Source organism: Neoarius graeffei, chromosome 20, assembly GCF_027579695.1.
Source record: "Neoarius graeffei isolate fNeoGra1 chromosome 20, fNeoGra1.pri, whole genome shotgun sequence".
Taxonomy (NCBI): domain Eukaryota; kingdom Metazoa; phylum Chordata; class Actinopteri; order Siluriformes; family Ariidae; genus Neoarius; species Neoarius graeffei.
The window spans coordinates 41,128,714-41,148,379 of record NC_083588.1 but is presented as its reverse complement, the minus strand read 5'-3'; the positions used below and the strand labels follow the sequence as shown (position 1 = coordinate 41,148,379).

The 19,666-nt window shown below is 43.0% G+C and overlaps 1 protein-coding gene across 5 annotated transcripts in view; it reads right to left on the bottom strand.

Annotated features, from left to right (window-relative positions):
- The window catches only part of LOC132868660 (TOM1-like protein 2), a 121,235-nt gene that overhangs the window by 66,888 nt on the left and 34,681 nt on the right, over nucleotides 1-19,666 (bottom strand). For all 5 annotated transcript variants that reach the window (XM_060901732.1, XM_060901728.1, XM_060901730.1 and 2 more), the window contains exon 2: nucleotides 2,003-2,087. In XM_060901732.1, coding sequence (XP_060757715.1) covers nucleotides 2,003-2,087 — 85 coding nt within the window. The remainder of the gene's footprint in view (nucleotides 1-2,002; nucleotides 2,088-19,666) is intronic.

Below are 19,666 nucleotides of genomic sequence, written 5' to 3'. Positions count from 1 at the left end.
AGTGAATAATTGTGTGCCTTACTGTGTCTCCACAACAAAGAAAACACCTAATCTGGGCTTTTATCAGCTGCCAATTGAGGAGAAGAGAAGAAAGAAATGGATAAGTTTAATCCGCAACGAAAACCTTTGAACTGAACCGAAATGGACAGGTGTTTGTAGCTTAGATTTCTCTGGTGGGGAAAAAGACGTACTTAAACTCTGACCCAGCAATATTTCCACGGTCTGCGGAACGGCCTTCGGTTATAGAAGATCATAACAATCGACACTGCTCATCGCCTGAAACTAGCGATATTCCAAAGCTTGTAAAACAAAGAAGCGTTCAACGCACCGAAGCACTCGGTAGCCGAACGAGCCTGTCGGACCGATAAAACTCCCAAACCATGAAGGGTTCTCTTTCGGGTGTGTATAAAATGTTCAGTGTACCTTGTTAGCGCCATTTATTGAAGTAAACGCATTTATACTGAACATGACACGACAGATCAGCGGGTTTCCAAAGTTGTTTTTTTTTTGGTAATGCGTCCTGATAAAGTTTTATTTAACTAATCACTCATTTATCACTCGGACCATTATTCGCCCACGAATCCCCTGCAAGAGCGCCGCATTGCGCCAATTCCCGATACTCAGACAGATTTGTTTTCTCGATGAAGTTCAGCCGGTCCAATATACGTCCTCGGAAATGAGACATTCTGAGATTTGATGTTGTTGTTGTAGTAGTACAGCGTGGTAGACTCGGTCTAGACCAGGGGTGTCAAACCTGATCCATAAAGGGCCTTGTGGCTGCAGGTTTTCATTCCAGCCATGCAGCAGCACCCTGATTTGGCTTATTCAATCAACTGACACACCCACCCTTTAATCAAGGGTGGGTGTGGCTGCAAGTATTTGACTGTGTGAAGACAGTTCAGTTGATTGAATGAGCCAAGTCAGGTGTGCTGCTGCATGGCTGGAATGAAAACCTGCAGCCACAAGGCCCTTTATGGATCAGGTTTGACACCCCTGGTCTAGACTCTTACCTTCTCACCAAGCTGGACTTGGATTCCGATTTTCCTGCTGTAAACCCTCGACATGTTCTCCACCTCTTTCAATCACCAATTTCATTGTCTTCCACGACAGAGCACGGCAAAATCACGTCGCTCTCACGTAAAATTGATCCGACATCCGTCATATCGCTCAACTACCGACCCTGGCTATCCCCTACGATGCATTGCGGTAAACAAGTGATGACGTAGTTACGCTTGGGGGGCTATTGGACCCATGAAAACACCGACTCAGTAAGCAGAGTGAAAAAGAAAGACCCAATACAGTTTTCCAACTGCACGGTTTCGCGGACTTAATTGTCAAGTTTCAAAATCGTCTGTTAAACGTAACTTTCATGACAACTGGCTGCTTTTAGTTTGAAGTGTACTTCCGTATGGAACAATCATGATCAGTGAATCTGACATCTTATCTTATTTAAGCCACGTACAAAGTACAGGCTCTCGAAAGAGGAACCAGAAACCCATGTAGGTGATTACGTTAAGGAAGTCGAGATACAGTGCAGATTCACGTCACAGACTATGTGCGGAGAGTTTATATGAAAAAAATACAGACAGGACATTTTTCACATTCTTGTCTTCACCCACAACTTTGGGCACAAAAGACGACGGCAGGCCAAAGTAACCTGCTGTTGTCCTGCACTACAAGCCGCTCTTTCACTCACATGGAACAGAGGCAGGACTGTGACGATGATGTGACACACAGAGAGAGAGTGAGAGAGTAAGAATGAGCGAGAACCAGAGAGAGAGAGATGATGTGAGGCAGTGTGGTCAACAGTAACCTCTTCAACTGCTGCAAGGTGCCTCATCTTCATCAAGTACTGATTTAGCCACCAGTTTACACAAAGTGAAGTAAGAACTATTTCAGAGCAACTGAATGAGTCATGCAGAGCAGCAGTGAGTCTAGGATTGTGTGTGTGTGTGTGTGTGTGTGTGTGTGTGTGTGTGTGTGTGTGTGTGTGTGGACTCACCCTTCCTCCGTCTCGTTAATAATGTCACAGATCTCCATGTTGAGCGTCCAGTCCTCATTCTGCAGGGACCCGTCAGTGGCCTTCTCTGTGACAAAAAAAAAATCACGGTCATGAATAAAAACTACTACTGAAACGTCCGTCGCTGGAAAAGTGAGGACGATATGGGTTTAAAAAGGTTTTAAAAGAAATCTACAGCCCATAAAACATCTATAACTCTATAAATAATGATTTAATAAGGCCATCCTTAAAAAAAAAAAATCCGTTTCCTGTCCACCGGGTGAGCAAAAAAAATTTTCAGTCGGGAAGGAGGGATTTTTTTTTTTTTAATGGATGGATAAGAAATCGCAATGCTGTGTTTGCTTTTTCTTTCAGTACTTTTTTATTACAAAAGCAGACACATTTAATAAAATATGACAGTTTAATCAACTGAAACTTGTACAAAAACTTTGTTAGCATTTTAAATGCTGACTGCAACATTTGCAAAACTTTTACAAAGGTACTTAAAATGTCCGACACACGGACTTTTTGTAGTTCTAAATCGAGCGTTAGGCCTAGCTCGGATGAAATTACACTATTAAAATGATCACTGAATGATTTGTTTTTCTGAATCTTTACTATTTTGTTGTTCGCTAGAATACCATTTTGCGATTTCACACTTAAGCAAATGTTTGAAAACTCCGGATCTCCTTCCTTCATGGTGGCTGCCGTTTTTTTGTGCCGCATGGCGCATGCGCAGAGCTGATTCAATTCTATATTCTGCGCGGAATGCAGGGCTTTCCACAAGTGCCGGCTGCCGGCCATACAGCCGACTACACAATTAAATCCAGCCGGCTACTTTAATGACTTATTTTTGTAGCCCACAGGCTCTAAATATTAATTTTCGATTTTAATAAAATTAAATGTTTATCTAACGGACTGACAATAATGTCAAACTGAACCGCACTCATTTAAGTTGTGATTCGCGCTGTTTGTACCGATAATAACCACAAATTCCCTGCAGACTTCGTTGATGAAGGGAGAGTAACTCATCCGCGGCCCCGACATGCAGTGTGCGCGCGCGCACTCGGCGGAGGCAGTAGTGTGTCGGGGCCGTCGGAGGGAACAGAAGCAGAGATAACGCTCATTTTGTCTCCGGTAAACCAGTCTTCTCTCGTTCAATTACGTGCTGGCATCAAAAGACACCGTTGGTTGTAAATGAAACCAAACTGAGTGGTTGGAGTGTATTTTCATACACAAATGGAGAAATGTTGGCTGAGTGTTTAATTGTGTAGCCCCACTACAGACCATTGTTGCTGTTAATTCATAGCATGCTCAGTTGCGTGAATGTGTCATGCACCGAAAATAAGAGATTTACAAGCCAGGAACGCCTCATGATGCAATACGCAAGAAAAGGAAGAAGATTTACTGCCATTTTACTTTGTATTTGAGTAAAGTGAATAAATAAATGGTCTGTGGAAAATACATTTAATCCTGGGAACTGCGTGCACAGGAGTTTATTTTGTGTTTACACTCCCCCCCCGGCTGGCTACTTATTTGTCATGGCTGGCTAGTATGAGCCTTAGTGGAAAGCCCTGGGAATGCGGAAATGTCAAGTTCGATTTTAGCTTTACGAACCCGAAAAATATGTCAAAAAAACGGCGTTAAAAAAAAAAAATTCAACCGCACAAACGGCACTCACCCGGCCGGTGGACCGGAAACAGAACATTTTTTAATAATGGCCTAATTCATGGGAAGCCTAATGGTTAGAGGAGCAGCTTTGGGACCTAAAGGTTATTGGGTCGATTCCCTGGACTAGCAAGAATGGCTGAAGTGTCCTTGAGCAAGGCACCTAACCCCCTACTGCTCTCCAAGCTGCTCGGAGTATGCTGTATGTCGCTCTGGATAAAAGCGTCTGCTAAATGCCATTAACGTAATCAACGTTAATAAATTATTGCACTGTCGGTTCAGCACGAGGCTTTAGTGGAACATGGTTTAATTGTGAAACTGCGCATCTCTGGACCTCGTGCAGCTTGCCTAATCATGTCTGATGCCCTTGTTTCTATCAAGTCTAAATACAAGGCGTGAAAACAAAAGGCCATTGTTTCACAGTCCCAGTGTGTCTTCTAGTACGTTTTGGACATTTTAGTAAAATGTCTGCAATAGATATTAGCTGATGTAATTCACCCAAAGAGTGCAGAACCATCTTCACACGAGACGTAACCGTGTTATGATTTTGAGAACTTGCGAGATATGAGATGAAATGCAGCTCATTGAGCCGAAACACGTGTCAGTAATCTTCCGTTTGCTTGCTTGCTTGTTTTTAAATACACTAAACCAAGGTCAAAAGATGTCGCTTTCAAGTAAGCGGGGCTTGTTTTACATTAAACCTGTTTAACGGAGCGCAATTACTGTTCCATTACTCATCAACAGGGTGAAACGAGAACTCGTTTTTCGCCTCTCCGCCCTATGAGACGCCACGCCAAGAACAACTCTGATACTCGAACCTTTCCTTTTCTTTCATACTCCGTGCGAGAGCGCATAAACACAGTCGAGGCCTCGGAGCTCACAGCCTGTGGAGATGCAAGATCAAGACTCGTGGCCGGTCAGCTCTGATAAGAGCTCAAAAGCCAAACCCGAGGCTCTCTGGTCTCCCCCTGTGCAGCACCTTCTATTGTCGAGGATGTAAACAAAACCTATGTGCAGAAGCATCTCGCGCCTCGAGGTTTAAAAGAACGTTCGGAACAAAGTGCGGGCACTACCTCACCAGCATGAGGTTAAATAAATAAATGAATGAATGACGAACCAAACAAATAAATAAGCAAGCCAGCCATCAGTCAGCTATGCTGGCCCTCGGTTCTGCCTGGCAGTGCCAGAGAGCAATGCCATGCTGGAGACACGCTGGAGTACAGTACTGGCTTTCATGGATGGCTAAAGGCACTTTCTCTAATCTGGATGCTTCCATCCACGCCTTATTCATGCCCTGGCCTTTAGCTGAAGACAAACTGTCAGGACCCACGGAGGCACTAATTGCGCTCTGGCCCACTTTCATTCACGTCCTTTTATGGACTTCTAGTTTAGGTTATATATGAACTAATCAGCATGATGAACAATCGGATTTTTTTTTACTTGTTTTAGCTACAGAATATATGAGTTTTACAAAATTATTTATTAACAAGCTTAGCCAATGAACAACGTATTGTGAAGCCAATTTTAGAACCAATGCGCTTCATTTGTCAAACTTTTAGGGTGTTTTCACACTTGGTCCCTTTCAGCCATAGTCTGGTTAACACCAGACCATATCACAAGTGAAATATGGTCTGGAATCCGCCTATTGAATTTCTCGTAGGGGAGGTGTGGTTTACGATCGTCAACGGCCGTTTATTGGACGTTGCGAATGTCTATCATTTGGCGTATACGTAGCCCATGGCCAATCACGGCAGTTGTACCCGGTGACGTAGTTAGAGCGACGAAGAGGCGAAGAAGAGAAGGAAAGAGAAAGAGAAGGCAAAACAAAAAATAGGAAAACAATGGCACCGAACGATTACTGCCGTTTGTGCAAGACAAATATGAGAGAAGCTGGACCCGCCGCCATGTTAAACGTGATCCGTAAACAGTCCCAAATAAACTACAAGCTTCCGTTTGTCGAGTAGTACGCGTCACCGTCTTTCCACCCCTCCCCACTCTCTGATTGGCTCCCTAACTCAGGCGAGCCTTTAGACCATAGTTTCCATGCTGTCTTTTCAGATCGGAACGATTGTGCAAAGCAGCATGGGATTTCCCAGGCTATTTCAGCCATCTAACCGAACTCAGATCGATGACTCAGCATTTTTTGCGCATATGTGAACACTCCAACCATACCCAGACCCCTTTAAAGCGAACCGAACTGAGACCACCTCAGGAGGAGGTCTCAGTACGGTTCGCTAAAAATCACGGTACGGTTCGCCTAATCTGCGCATTGTGAACAAAAAGCGCACCGGGTTCACTTCGCCTTTTTCACTGTAGTTTAACCTTCTTTGTTTGCCATAGTTGGTCACGTGACTGTAGCAGGGAAACTCAACTTCCTTTTGGAACTTACCACAGCCGCTGGAATAAATTTATTTTCCTTAATCCGCACTATTTTGATCAAAGAATACAGCAGGGCAAGCATGGCAGCAGACATTTTGATTCAAGAGAAAATTACCCAGAATTCCGTGCACTGGGGGTCTGAGGGCTCTAGAGGACCTGGTGTGAACAGAAAGAGGACTGAGGCCCCATCAAAGCTTAACTGGACCAGAAAGAGAACCCAGTCCTCTTTGTAATAAATTCACAGTGTGAACACAAAAAGAACTGCGTTCTTTTTCTGTTGGTCCACTTTTTGGTCCATTTAAAGAGGACGGAGTCTGGTTCCTTTAAAGGGGACCAGTTGTGAAAACACCCTTAGTTAAAGCATATACGCAGAGCCATGGCCTCACTTTCGTTTATAAATGCTGCGAGACCTCAAGAATGGCGCAGGAATCGTTTTAAGCGTTAACAATAAATCTAATATAGTAATTTTTACAATTAAAGTGATTTATATAGGTAGCGGTCTGAGTGAATGACCTTGACGTCTGTAACGTCACAGCAGGAAGTTTATCAGTCTCATTGCCATTTCCGCTATACTAAAACACAGAGCTGACGGCAACTCCGATCCTCCATTTTGAGTTAATTTATCGCCATGCCATGTAGATGTGTTGCTGTACCCGCCAGCAACACGACAGAAGGTGGATTTACGTTGCATTCATGGCCCAAGAATGTTCAAACTGCAAAGATTTGGACGCGTTTTGCGAGAAGTTCACGGGCACATTGAGCGCCTATGAAGTGGTCTCTCCTCTACACATTTTACTGAAGACTTGTACGAGACCTCTGATCTGTTGAGGAGCTTTGGCTACAAGCCCATATTAAAAGAGGGTGCAGTACCAACAATTAAAGAAAAAGAAAACAAGAAAAGGAAAGTATTTATTTATTTATTTTAAAAAGTAAAGTTCAGTTGCACCAGTCCTCCCGGAGTGTGAGCTGAGGGTTGTTGCTAAAACCCGGGATGGAACAGGACGTGACATATCGCTCGGGCAGTGACCTCCCTGCGGTTGTTGCTAAAACCAGTGACGTCCCGCTCCGTCCCGGGTTTTAGTAATTGCCTGAGCCGAGCAGTAATGCTGGAGTACACAGTATGGACAAAATAGAGAATGAGTGGAGCAGCCGTCTTATTTCTAAAATGGATATTGCTGCCATCTCGCCCTTACATGGAAGAAGCGAATGAACGGAGAACTGAACGAACAACTGAAAGTCAGATTGTTTCAAAACAAATCAGCCTTCCGGAAGCGAGAACACCGACGAGTAAGCTCCGACTCCTATTTGGATACAAAACAACACTCGTTGTTTACCTGCATTTAGATTAATACATGTAACTTGTATTGTATGTTTAAGTTACCAGTATAAGATTATTTAATTTGTTTCAGAATGTGACTGTCTCAGTTCATCTGATTATTTAATGAGCCTTTTACGTTTTATCAGTGAAAATGCATGCATGTACATGTATGTTGCAGAAGTTATAACACCTATCCTGTTTTAATGAGAGTCAACCCACAATCAGTGAAGTCAAATCAGTCTTAGTTGAGCAAGTCGGTAACGGTATTTCTTATTTTCACCATAAATTTTTGTTTATATGACTTTGGTCTATAGCTGTCAAAGGCCTCGGCCTTAAAACCGGTTCCCGCTGTGACGTCACGCACTCAGGGCTGGCTGGCTCAGTGGGGCAGCTCCAATGCCAACTTTGCGGTCGATTTTAACTCTCAAAAATATATTTTTTTATTCCCATTTATGCAGCATACAAGAGTCAAGGATGGCGATACTATCCACTCAGAAATGTATTTAAAAATAAAGGTTCTGTGTATCTGCTTTAAGCTGTAAATGTAAAAGTTTAGTAAATGCTTGCATTAGCCAAACCCGACAAAACATTGCTGCGAGAAGTAGTCTAGTCTATCGCACGCCGATGCACCATCCCTGATGCCATGTCGAGAAAGCAGCAGAGCGTCGTAAGGAAATCGATGTCGTCGGCAGGCGGGACACTAGGGAGTATAACAGGATGGTGCAGCTTGAAATACCACATCAGTCACTTATCGGTGACTTAGTGCTGGCTCTAACTGAACCGATTTGCACACCGTCTTAGCCACAGCAGCGTGCAGGTTAGGGCTACACACATCCCAGCATGTCCTCCTTTTATACACTGCCATTTCTTCCTCATTAAAACTCGTCATTCATTTGTCCATGTGTGTCATATTAAATATTTCATTAATTAACATCATTCAAATTGAACTAAACTGCAATATGTGTATTACCGACATATAACAAAGCATCCGGTCTAGTTTTGTGAAATTCCTCCAAAAATTGTCAGAGGAGTTGATTTCAGAAGGTGAGGGTACCCTTCCTGGGACGGACATACAGACAGACAGACGGACATCACCACGACATAATCCCCCTTTGGGCCCTTCAGCCAGCGGGGGATAAAAATTCAACAATCCTAAACATAAGGGATAATGATCAGGTTATGGACCATTTTCCTGCAGCATTTAAGGTCATCTCATTATCTGTAGCCGCTTTATCCTGTTCTACAGGGTCGCAGGCAAGCTGGAGCCTATCCCAGCTGACTACGGGCGAAAGGCGGGGTACACCCTGGACAAGTCGCCAGGTCATCACAGGGCTGACACATAGACACAGACATCCATTCACACTCACATTCACACCTACGGTCAATTTAGAGTCACCAGTTAACCTAACCTGCATGTCTTTGGACTGTGGGGGAAACTGGAGCACCCGGAGGAAACTCATGCGGACACGGGGAGAACATGCAAACTCCACACAGAAAGGCCCTCGCCGGCCACGGGGCTCGAACCCAGACCTTCTTGCTGTGAGGCGACAGCGCTAACCACTACACCACCGTGCCGCCCACATTTAATGTCATATGAGTGAAAACCCAACATGGAAGTACAGGAGATAGAAAATGCTGGATTGCTGGCACGGTGGTGTAGTGGTTAGCGCTGTCGCCTCACAGCAAGAAGATCCGGGTTCGATCCCCGTGGCCGGTGAGGGCCTTTCTGTGCGGAGTTTGCATGTTCTCCCCGTGTCCGCGTGGGTTTCCTCCGGGTGCTCCGGTTTCCCCCACAGTCCAAAGACATGCAGGTTAGGTTAACTGGTGACTCTAAATTGACCGTAGGTGTGAATGTGAGTGTGAATGGTTGTCTGTGTCTATGTGTCAGCCCTGTGATGACCTGGCGACTTGTCCAGGGTGTACCCCGCCTTTCGCCCATAGTCAGCTGGAATAGGCTCCAGCTTGCCTGCGACCCTGTAGAACAGGATAAAGCGGCTAGAGATAATGAGAGGAGATGAGATAACCACCTTCATGAGGTCGTCACCTGGAATGCTTTTCAGTTAACAGGCGTGCCACGTCAATAGTTAATTAGTGCGATTTTTTGCCTTACTAATGAATGAGATCAAACAGTAAATAATAAACATACAGTAAATAGCCCTATTCCACAACTGCAGTAATTCATATCGTGTCAAGAACCGTTCAACTAAGTAACGAGAAACGACAGTCATCATTACTTTAAGACATGACGTGTCTTTTAATTAATCAAAATCAGTCGAATTAGGTGTTCAAACTTCTGACTGGTATTTATATATGAAATTTCTTGTATTAATGCTCCTACGAATATTTACGGATAAATCTATTCATATCCAGCTTGACAAATCAGGCCCAAAGGACATATACAACAAGACTCTGTGAGCTGTAGCACATTTTGCAGGATTTTATTTAACCAGCTGCTTCCGCTTTCTCGTCAAGAGATTTAAAAGCGGTAGTATGTGGCTAAGGGTGTAATCACACCTTTTATTGACTTGCACTTTTGGTTTGTTTGTACAGCATTTTTTTTATTTCCCGCATTTACTTTCTCACTGCACCTGCTTTGGTTTGGTGCTGAAAGCGAAAGCTCGGTTTTCACTTCGCAATGTATGTGAAGGCATCCGAAAACAGAAATATGTTATGATAACATAATGATAATACAAATTAATAATAATAATAATAATAATAATAATAATAATAGGTATCCTACATGATCATATGGAAAGAGAGAGTGGGGGTAGGAGTTAATAAGTTTTTACTTCTTCCTACTCCTTTTCGAACATGTTTAAGTTCATTATAATTATTATTATTAGTTAATTAGTAGTAAAATTAGTTGTTTATATATACACACACACAACCCCGATTCCAAAAAAAGTTGGGACAAAGTACAAATTGTAAATAAAAATGGAATGCAATAATTTACAAATCTCATAAACTGATATTGTATTCACAATAGAACATAGACAACATATCAAATGTCGAAAGTGAGACATTTTGAAATTTCATGACAAATATTGGCTCATTTGAAATTTCATGACAGCAACACATCTCAAAGAAGTTGGGACAGGGGCAATAAGAGGCTGGAAAAGTTAAAGGTACAAAAAAGGAACAGCTGGAGGACCAAATTGCAACTCATTAGGTCAATTGGCAATAGGTCATTAACATGACTGGGTATAAAAAGAGCATCTTGGAGTGGCAGCGGCTCTCAGAAGTAAAGATGGGAAGAGGATCACCAATCCCCCTAATTCTGCGCCGACAAATAGTGGAGCAATATCAGAAAGGAGTTCGACAGTGTAAAATTGCAAAGAGTTTGAACATATCATCATCTACAGTGCATAATATCATCAAAAGATTCAGAGAATCTGGAAGAATCTCTGTGCGTAAGGGTCAAGGCCGGAAAACTATACTGGGTGCCCGTGATCTTCGGGCCCTTAGACGGCACTGCATCACATACAGGCATGCTTCTGTATTGGAAATCAGAGGAAGAGGAGAAGGACGACCCGAGTTGTCATCAGCGCTCAGTTCAGAAGCCTGCATCTCTGATGGTATGGGGTTACATTAGTGCGTGTGGCATGGGCAGCTTACACATCTGGAAAGACACCATCAATGCTGAAAGGTATATCCAGGTTCTAGAGCAACATATGCTCCCATCCAGACGACGTCTCTTTCAGGGAAGACCTTGCATTTTCCAACATGACAATGCCAGACCACATACTGCATCAATTACAGCATCATGGCTGCGTAGAAGAAGGGTCCGGGTACTGAACTGGCCAGCCTGCAGTCCAGATCTTTCACCCATAGAAAACATTTGGTGCATCATAAAACGGAAGATACGACAAAAAAGACCTGAGACAGTTGAGCAACTAAAATCCTCCATTAGACAAGAATGGGTTAACATTCCTATCCCTAAACTTGAGCAACTTGTCTCCTCAGTCCCCAGACGTTTACAGACTGTTGTAAAGAGAAAAGGGGATGTCTCACAGTGGGAAACATGGCCTTGTCCATGTCATGAAATTTAAAATCGCCTAATTTTTCTCTTTAAATGATACATTTTCTCAGTTTAAACATTTGATATGTCATCTATGTTCTATTCTGAATAAAATATGGAATTTTGAAACTTCCACATCATTGCATTCTGTTTTTATTTACAATTTGTACTTTGTCCCAACTTTTTTGGAATCGGGGTTGTATATATTCTTTTTTTCTATGATTATGGTTATTTAGTTTGTTTGGTTTTGTTTTGATTTTACTGTTCACACATGTTCGAAATAAAGATTTCAATTTCAATTTTTTTTACAAGAAGATCTGTAACCCTATGTTCACACCAAACATGACAAGAATGTCAAAATGCACTCTGGCTGCCCTGCCAGTGACACTGGTAAGTTCGTGGACGCTCTGTGACACAGATGAGATAGGCAACTACAAGGTCGTTCAGAACACTTTGTCTTGAAAAACATGATTTAAAGGAGAACTGAAGTCATTCTTACACTTGCTTTATTTCTTAATTAACGTGTTATTCAATGACATTTTCGGTTTTAGTAACCTTATATCGTGACTCGTATTGGCAAATAATCGCAATTAAATATTATACTTATCGGCCTGTTCGGTTTTTAGCCATGTTGAATTTAGTTCGTTTGGTCCACGGCAGGCGTCGCTTATCCGCGCGATCTTCACGAGACTTGTGCGAGACTTCGAAACTTGAAGTGTCAGCGCCGCCATTTTGAAAACTGTTTTCCCAATGAAATATTGCACAAAAACGAATTTAAATGACGATTACTGCCTACTTTTTTCAAACTTTCCTGATTGCTATCAAAACAAACAAAACTTCCGGCTTGATTACGTCAGCATTCGAAAAAGAGGGCGCGCGCGTCTTTTGACGACGTTGGTCACTTTGATTTCCGCTGTACGTTTTACTTCCGTCCTACGATGTCTCGTTCACGGCCTTTGCATATATTATACTGCATATGGACTGATATATTACAGAGCATATTTCAAACACTCAGAACTTGCTATAGCTGTGACAAAATAGCTGTCAGAAATGCATTCCGATATTTAATAAAATGAGAGAAATAGAATTTTGATGATAAAAAAAAAAATTGCCTTCAGTTCTCCTGCTGCAAAGGGCTGCAAAGCAAATATATGTCAACCGGTATGTTATATCCTAATAAAAATGTACAATAAATTTAAATAATACACTCAGTAAAAAAAATTAATAATAAAATTGGTTAACGATACCATTACGGAGACCGGATAGATTTTTTTTTTTAAATACATTTTTAAAATAATAATAATAATAATAATAATAATAATAATAATCTCATTATCTCTAGCCGCTTTATCCTTCTACAGGGTCGCAGGCAAGCTGGAGCCTATCCCAGCTGACTACGGGCGAAAGGCGGGGTACACCCTGGACAAGTCGCCAGGTCATCACAGGGCCGACACATAGACACAGACAACCATTCACACTCACATTCACACCTACGCTCAATTTAGAGTCACCAGTTAACCTAACCTGCATGTCTTTGGACTGTGGGGGAAACCGGAGCACCCGGAGGAAACCCACGCGGACACGGGGAGAACATGCAAACTCCGCACAGAAAGGCCCTCGCTGGCCCCGGGGCTCGAACCCAGGACCTTCTTGCTGTGAGGAGACAGCGCTAACCACTACACCACCGTGCCGCCGCGATTCTCTCCTCTTTTCACAAAATATATTACGCACTTCACCAACTCACTCAAAAACACCTACAGCTTCCGACACCTTGGTCCTTCGTTTTTTTTCCCCTTTATGCAAACATATCATAAATAGTGGGGAAACCCGCCACCGCGATGATCAATTTCTCCTCCATGGTAGTGTACGAATGTGTTCTTAGGGTTCTTTAAAGCGGAGCACTTCTAAATTCCGATTGGTTGCTGCCGAATCACATGATAGCTCATCCGGTTGAGAGTACGCTGTGTGCATTCTGGCTGCTGCTTCTCACCGGAGCTTTTTATTTTTATTACCTCGCCCGGGATGGAGTTCACTAGGGGGTGAGGTATTGTTTTCAGTCAGGTTTCTTTTTTTTTTTTTTGTTAACGATATTAAGGGAAAACGTCTGGACCGATCTTCATGAAACATTGGTCTCAAATAGAACCTCCAACTTTTTGAGGGTCATCCAGTCGAGGTCACCAAAAAGGTCAAAATCGTTTTTGTTGTAGCTACTGCCTCATATAGAGGCGCTAGGCACTATGTCATCATGCTGTAAGAATGTAAGAGTGTAACGATCGCGCACTGCGCATACACGTGTTCCGATTAAAACGGCCGGTGAGTGTATACAATTCGGTTCACCATTTGAAATAAAAATGGACTAAAGAAATCACTTTCAGACATGTTTATGCTTATTACAGAGGGAAAGTGTGTTCCACTGAGCTCTAGTGCCGGGTCATTTCCGGGAAATAAGAGTTTCAGTCATGGCGACAGCGTGTGTATGTCAGCCTCGGTTCGGAGGTTTCAGTTTCGAAAACTGTAAGAGGTAAGAGTAGAATAATATAAAGTCCAGACACTTGGTATATTTTAATTCTGTGATTTTTAAATTGTTCATTTTTGGATTACGCTTCATTTTTGTGGCTACTGCCTCATAGAGTAAATATATATATATATTAGTGCTGTCAAAGTTAACGCGATAATAACGCGTTAACGCGATCAAAAAAAAAATAGTGCCGTTAACGCAAATTCTAATTTGGCCCTGCGAGTCACCCGTAGTTCCTGTTGAGGCTTGTCGCGCACTGTTTCAATAAGAGTAAGTGTGAGTGATGGAGAAAGGCACAGACATATAAACATTCTCGCCGCCATATTGGGTGGGGCAAAGTGGAGATTCTTCAACCGTCTCTGGTATAGCGTCTAGACAGTAGCCGAGAATAAAGATGCCTCATTCATGTGCTGCGTTTAACTGTACCAACAGGTTTACCGTCCAAACGAGATCACATGGGATTACCTTTCACAGGCGAGACTGGAAAAATACTTTTCAATCCTGTTCCTTCAGTCTTCAGTTTCCCAGCTCATCTCCACCGGGGAGGTGTAGAGTTATAAGCAGTGAGAATTAGAGAATACAGTGCCACACTATGATGAACGTTTCTGAACGTATGATGAATGTTTTTATTTTTGTTATCTGTTTTTTTCTTCTTTTATGGCAAATACTTCTCTTCAAAAGAAACTAATGAAGAGTAAAATAAAACATTGTTTTATTTTCACAGTGATATGCACTTTATTTTTCATCCCTTGGTTTTCTCATCTAATATGGAAGTTATGGATGTCAGTGGCTGTGACAAGACGTGTTATGCTCTGCAATAAAAAAAAAACATTGGTACAAAACAAGCCCATTCACTTTTTTATGCTGATAAGAGAATTACAATGGTTTTTCATGTGACAAAAATGTGCGATTAAATTGCAATTAATCGTGAGTTAACTATGACAGTCGCGACATTAATTGCGATTAAATATTTTAATCGCTTGACAGCACTAATATATATCCAACCGAACTGGATTTCTCGTAATCGAGCTACGCGACCTACGGTAGATTATGCGATTGTAGCCGAGCTACTTAGTGCATGTAACCCTATCAAGCTACGTAGTCGAGCTACTTACTTCAGCACTGCCCCTTCCGGAAGTGACGAGTGACGAGACCACAAGCGGGAAACACAACAGCTTTGGTCGGCATGACAACAGTAGTAGTAGCGAGCAGCAGAAGAGGTCAGGAGGAACAACATCTCTCGATGTTGCTGTCCTCGTCGTCGTTCTTCTTGTGAACACGGAACTAATAACTTTGTTTATACTCTTGAATAGCTCTTCTTCATGACGACAACTGGAAGTGTACCAACACGATGGGGTGTGTAGCGCCACCTGTGGCTCGGGTGCACAATGTACCTCACACAATAGCTCGATTTCCTTGTGTGCATGTAGGATTGGATTTCTCTGGCACCCCTGCTGGGACCCTTAGCTCGATTACCGACAGTAGCTCGAAACGCATTGACTATTTACACCCATGTCTCCAAGGTGTCCAGCTGACCACAGATTTTGTTGCGTCTACTAGAGGGTCAAAGGGCAGCGCGGACAATTATTTCGTCAGTCCCCAGGGTTCCCACTGGCGCTCGTCATGCTCATCATTGACGAACATAATCCATCAGTGACGAAGAGAAAATTACTAGCAGTTGTCACAGTGACGAACAAAGCTGTGCGTCATCTTTTCTAGAAATCCTTCCGCAAATCCCGCCGTTTGTGAAGAGACGGTGGGAAGCCCGAGTGTAAACAATGAGCACGTGCTTGTGACCAATAAAAACCGACTACACATAATGACCGCCAAGCTTTTGACCAATCACAGTGCGTGTTAATCGGCCTGGTGTGGAGGTGTAATCATCTCTGCGTGAACCAAACAACGTCGCAGTGCAAACTGATGAAGTTTTTTGGGATGAATTAAAGGGGAACTGAAGTCATTTTTAAACTTGCTTTATTTCTTAATTAACGTGTTATTTAATTACATTTTCGGTTTTAGTAACCTCATATCGTGACTCGTATTGGCAGCTGATTGCAGTTAAATATTATACTTATCGGCCTATTCGGTTTTTAGCCATGTTGAATTGAGTTCGTTTGGCCCACGGCAGGCGTCACTTATCCGCGCGATCTTCACGAGACTTGGAAACGTGAAGCGTCAGCCAGGTGTCAGTGCCGCCATTTTGAAAATTGTTTTCCAAACGAAATATTACACAAAAACGAGTTTAAATGACGATTACTGCCTACTTTTTTCAAACTTTCCTGATTGCTATCAAAACAAACAAAACTTTCGGCTTGATTACGTCAGCATTCGAAAGAGGGCGTGCGTGTCTTTTGACAACGTTGGCAGATGTTGGTCACTTTGATTTCGGCTGTACGTTTTACTTCCGTCCTACGATGTCTCGCACAGGTCTCAACGAATCTCATTTACGGCCATTGCTTTGACATATGGACTGATATATTACAGAGCATATTTCAAACACTCAGAATTTGCTATAGCAGCGACACAATAGCTATCAAACATGCATTCCGATATTTAATAAAATGAGAGAAATAGACTTTTGATAAAAAATAAAAAAAAATTTGCTTTCAGTTCTCCTTGAATTAAGGGCTGAAACTGCCACGAGGGAGGCACGCTCAGAGCCCCGACCGTCCCCGGGCACGGCGGACAGTGACAGTAATACAGGGGTCAGTAAAAAAAAAAAAAAACGGCAAAGTGAAAGTGCAGTCAGCCGGCAAGCGACTGAAGGGAGCTATGTTTCGGGCGGCGTGGTGTTTTGAGTCCCAGCGGCTAACGTATGATGAAAAACGTAGTGTCATTCGGTGTTCGGTTTGTAAATCGACAGGAAAATCGAATTCCTTCACTGTTGGTTGTTCCAAGACTCTTCTTGACTCTGTTCAACTGGAAATCACGTTGTGTGTTGAAGTAAAGGCTAAAGGGAGTCCGAATACCTCTTATGAATAACCCCACGCTAAAATAACCTTCAGTCAGCTCAAACTACAGAGGTTTATTTTAGCTTGATGGTGCACAGGGGGCCCAAAACCAGGTCTTTCTTATTAGAGACTGGAGTGGAGCTCAAATTGTATATATGTAATGGAGAGGACTAGCCGTATCTGTACAAACATGTGAATTGTGCCAGTTTGATTGGTATAAACGTGTATCAAGTCCACTTTGGTAAGTCGGGAACTAACAAAAAGTGAAGTGTACTTATTTGACTCGAAGGACTCCGGGAACCCCAAGTCTCCGTCACCAGACAAGTGGCAGATTTGTTTATCACACGCTAGCGAAAACAAAATGTTTTCAAGAACTAATATACACGTACGGGCTATTGCAGCTGTTGGGATTAGAAGGACAAAGTTTTTTGCAACTTGCAAAGGAGAACAGGGCAAGACGAAAAAGGAAGAAATGTTCGAGAAGCAACTACTTAGCTTTTGTTGTCATGATTTGATGAGGTATTTTCCTGTTACATCCTTGTCAGAGACACGACAGGCACATTAGTTTTTTTTTTTTACAAAAGATACGTGGTCAAAGGCGTCCCACACCACCTCGGCAAGTCTAAGGCCAAGTTTACATTAGACCGTATCTGTCTCGTTTTCTTCGCGGATGCACTGTCCGTTTACATTAAAACGCCTGGAAACGCCGGGAAACGGGAATCCGCCAGCGTCCACGTATTCAATCCAGATCGTGTCTGATCCAGTGCTGTGTAAACATTGAGAATACGCGGATACGCTGTGCTGAGCTCTAGCTAGCGTCGTCATTGGACAACGTCACTGTGACATCCACCTTCCTGATTCGCTGGCGTTGGTCATGTGACTCGACTGCTGAAAAACGGCGCGGACTTCCGCCTTGTATCACCTTTCATTAAAGAGTATAAAAGTATGAAAATACTGCAAATACTGATGCAAATACTGCCCATTGTGTAGTTATGATTGTCTTTAGGCTTGCCATCCTTCCACTTGCAAGTGGTAAGTGACGCACATACCTGATATGCACTGGGATCACACACACACAGCGGCTCAGTCCCGAATCACTGCTTGTGCACTTCACTCGTGTGCTCTGTGAGCTGTGCAGGGCCGGAGTGCGCACCCTCCAGAGGGCACTCGCTGTTCAGGGCGGAGTGATTTGGAGCGCAGGATGCCTGCGGAGCCGAGCGTATCTGTGTATTGGCGTTGCTGTGTGCACGTGAATCGTGTATTGGTGTTGCTGTTTGCACACTAATCGTTTTAAAAACGTTAATCTGATGATCCGTTGATACGGTCTAATGTAAACCCCACCTAAGTGATCGGATCACAACGCGTCAATGCGTTTACACTTGTGTTTAGCGCTGTCCACTTGTGGTCCCAATCACTCAAGGTGCATTTTAAAACCAAGTGTAAACAGGGTCTTAGAGACGACTCTCTTTTTCAGCATGCATGTAGCTCAGTGTCCGTGTAAATCGACAGGGAAGCGTGGACTGCCATCCCCAGAGCAGCACGGCCAATTTTACTTGTTTGGGCTCCAGGCCACAGGTTACCCTGACAACAGGGTGAACGCTTTTCCGATGTGCCACTCAGGACCTCAACCAGACAGGCCCAGCGTGATCTGGGAACAGCAGCTAATGGTGGACAGCAGGAGCTCAATATCATGTCATGATTCATAATATGATGTACAAAAAGTGTTGCATTTGTTAAAAAGTTAATAATAATAAATGTTTGTTATTAATAAAAATGTACAGCAGATCATCAGTGCATCCAGAAATGATTCAGAAACCTGCCAAGAACATTCTTCTGATTCTTGCCGGACCACAATGGAAATAAGCGTTATACACTTTGTGTTATCCATGTATCTTAAATGTACACTGTATTTATTTTTTTCGTGGACCAAATCCTGCGCTCTGATTGGCTGGCGAGCGGTCTGTATCCTACGGTACAGACCCCAGTTACGGACCTCTGGCAACTCACTCGTTCACAACAACAACAAACATGGTAGCATTTTTTGTCAACATTTATCTTTTTTTTATAAGATTTATTTATAAGATTATCGAAAACCTTATAAATTTTTGCCCGCATTTCTCAGGAGAATAGCATTAATTTTACAGCATGGATAGCGATAACAACAGTGTTCACAGCGAAAGCGAGTTTTACTGCCCTGAGGAAGAAGAAATAAAAAAACATTTCAGGAGAAAGCTAAAAACCTCTAACTGTTGCTAACGCCGAGCAAAAGCATGGCTGAATCCTGAATGACTCCTATTTGTATAAATAAGGGACTACATAGGCGGCAAAATGTAGTTTTTTTTTCCTGCCATGGAAGTGCACTTGTATACCGAGGAGGAAGCCATTTGCATTACAGCTGTGAATGAGGATTCAAAATGGCGGTTCGGCTCGGTTTTCCCTTTCGGGCGCTCTCGTTTTCTGTTAGAATTTGGTAAAGAAAAAATAAATATGTTATTTACCAGCTGAAGGTCGGTCCGTATGGTGAAATACCGTGACCTCGGCCTTGAATACTGACCTCAGCCCAGAGGGTCTCGCTCAGTACTTTCAAGACCTCGGTCACGGTATTTCACGATACGGACCTCCCAGCTGGTAAATAACATATGTATTTGTGGATTATTTTCTCATCTCATTATCTCTAGCCGCTTTATCCTGTTCTACAGGGTCGCAGGCAAGCTAGAGCCTATCCCAGCTGACTACGGGCGAAAGGCGGGGTACATCCTGGACAAGTCGCCAGGTCATCACAGGGCTGACACATAGGTGGTGTTTACATTAGACC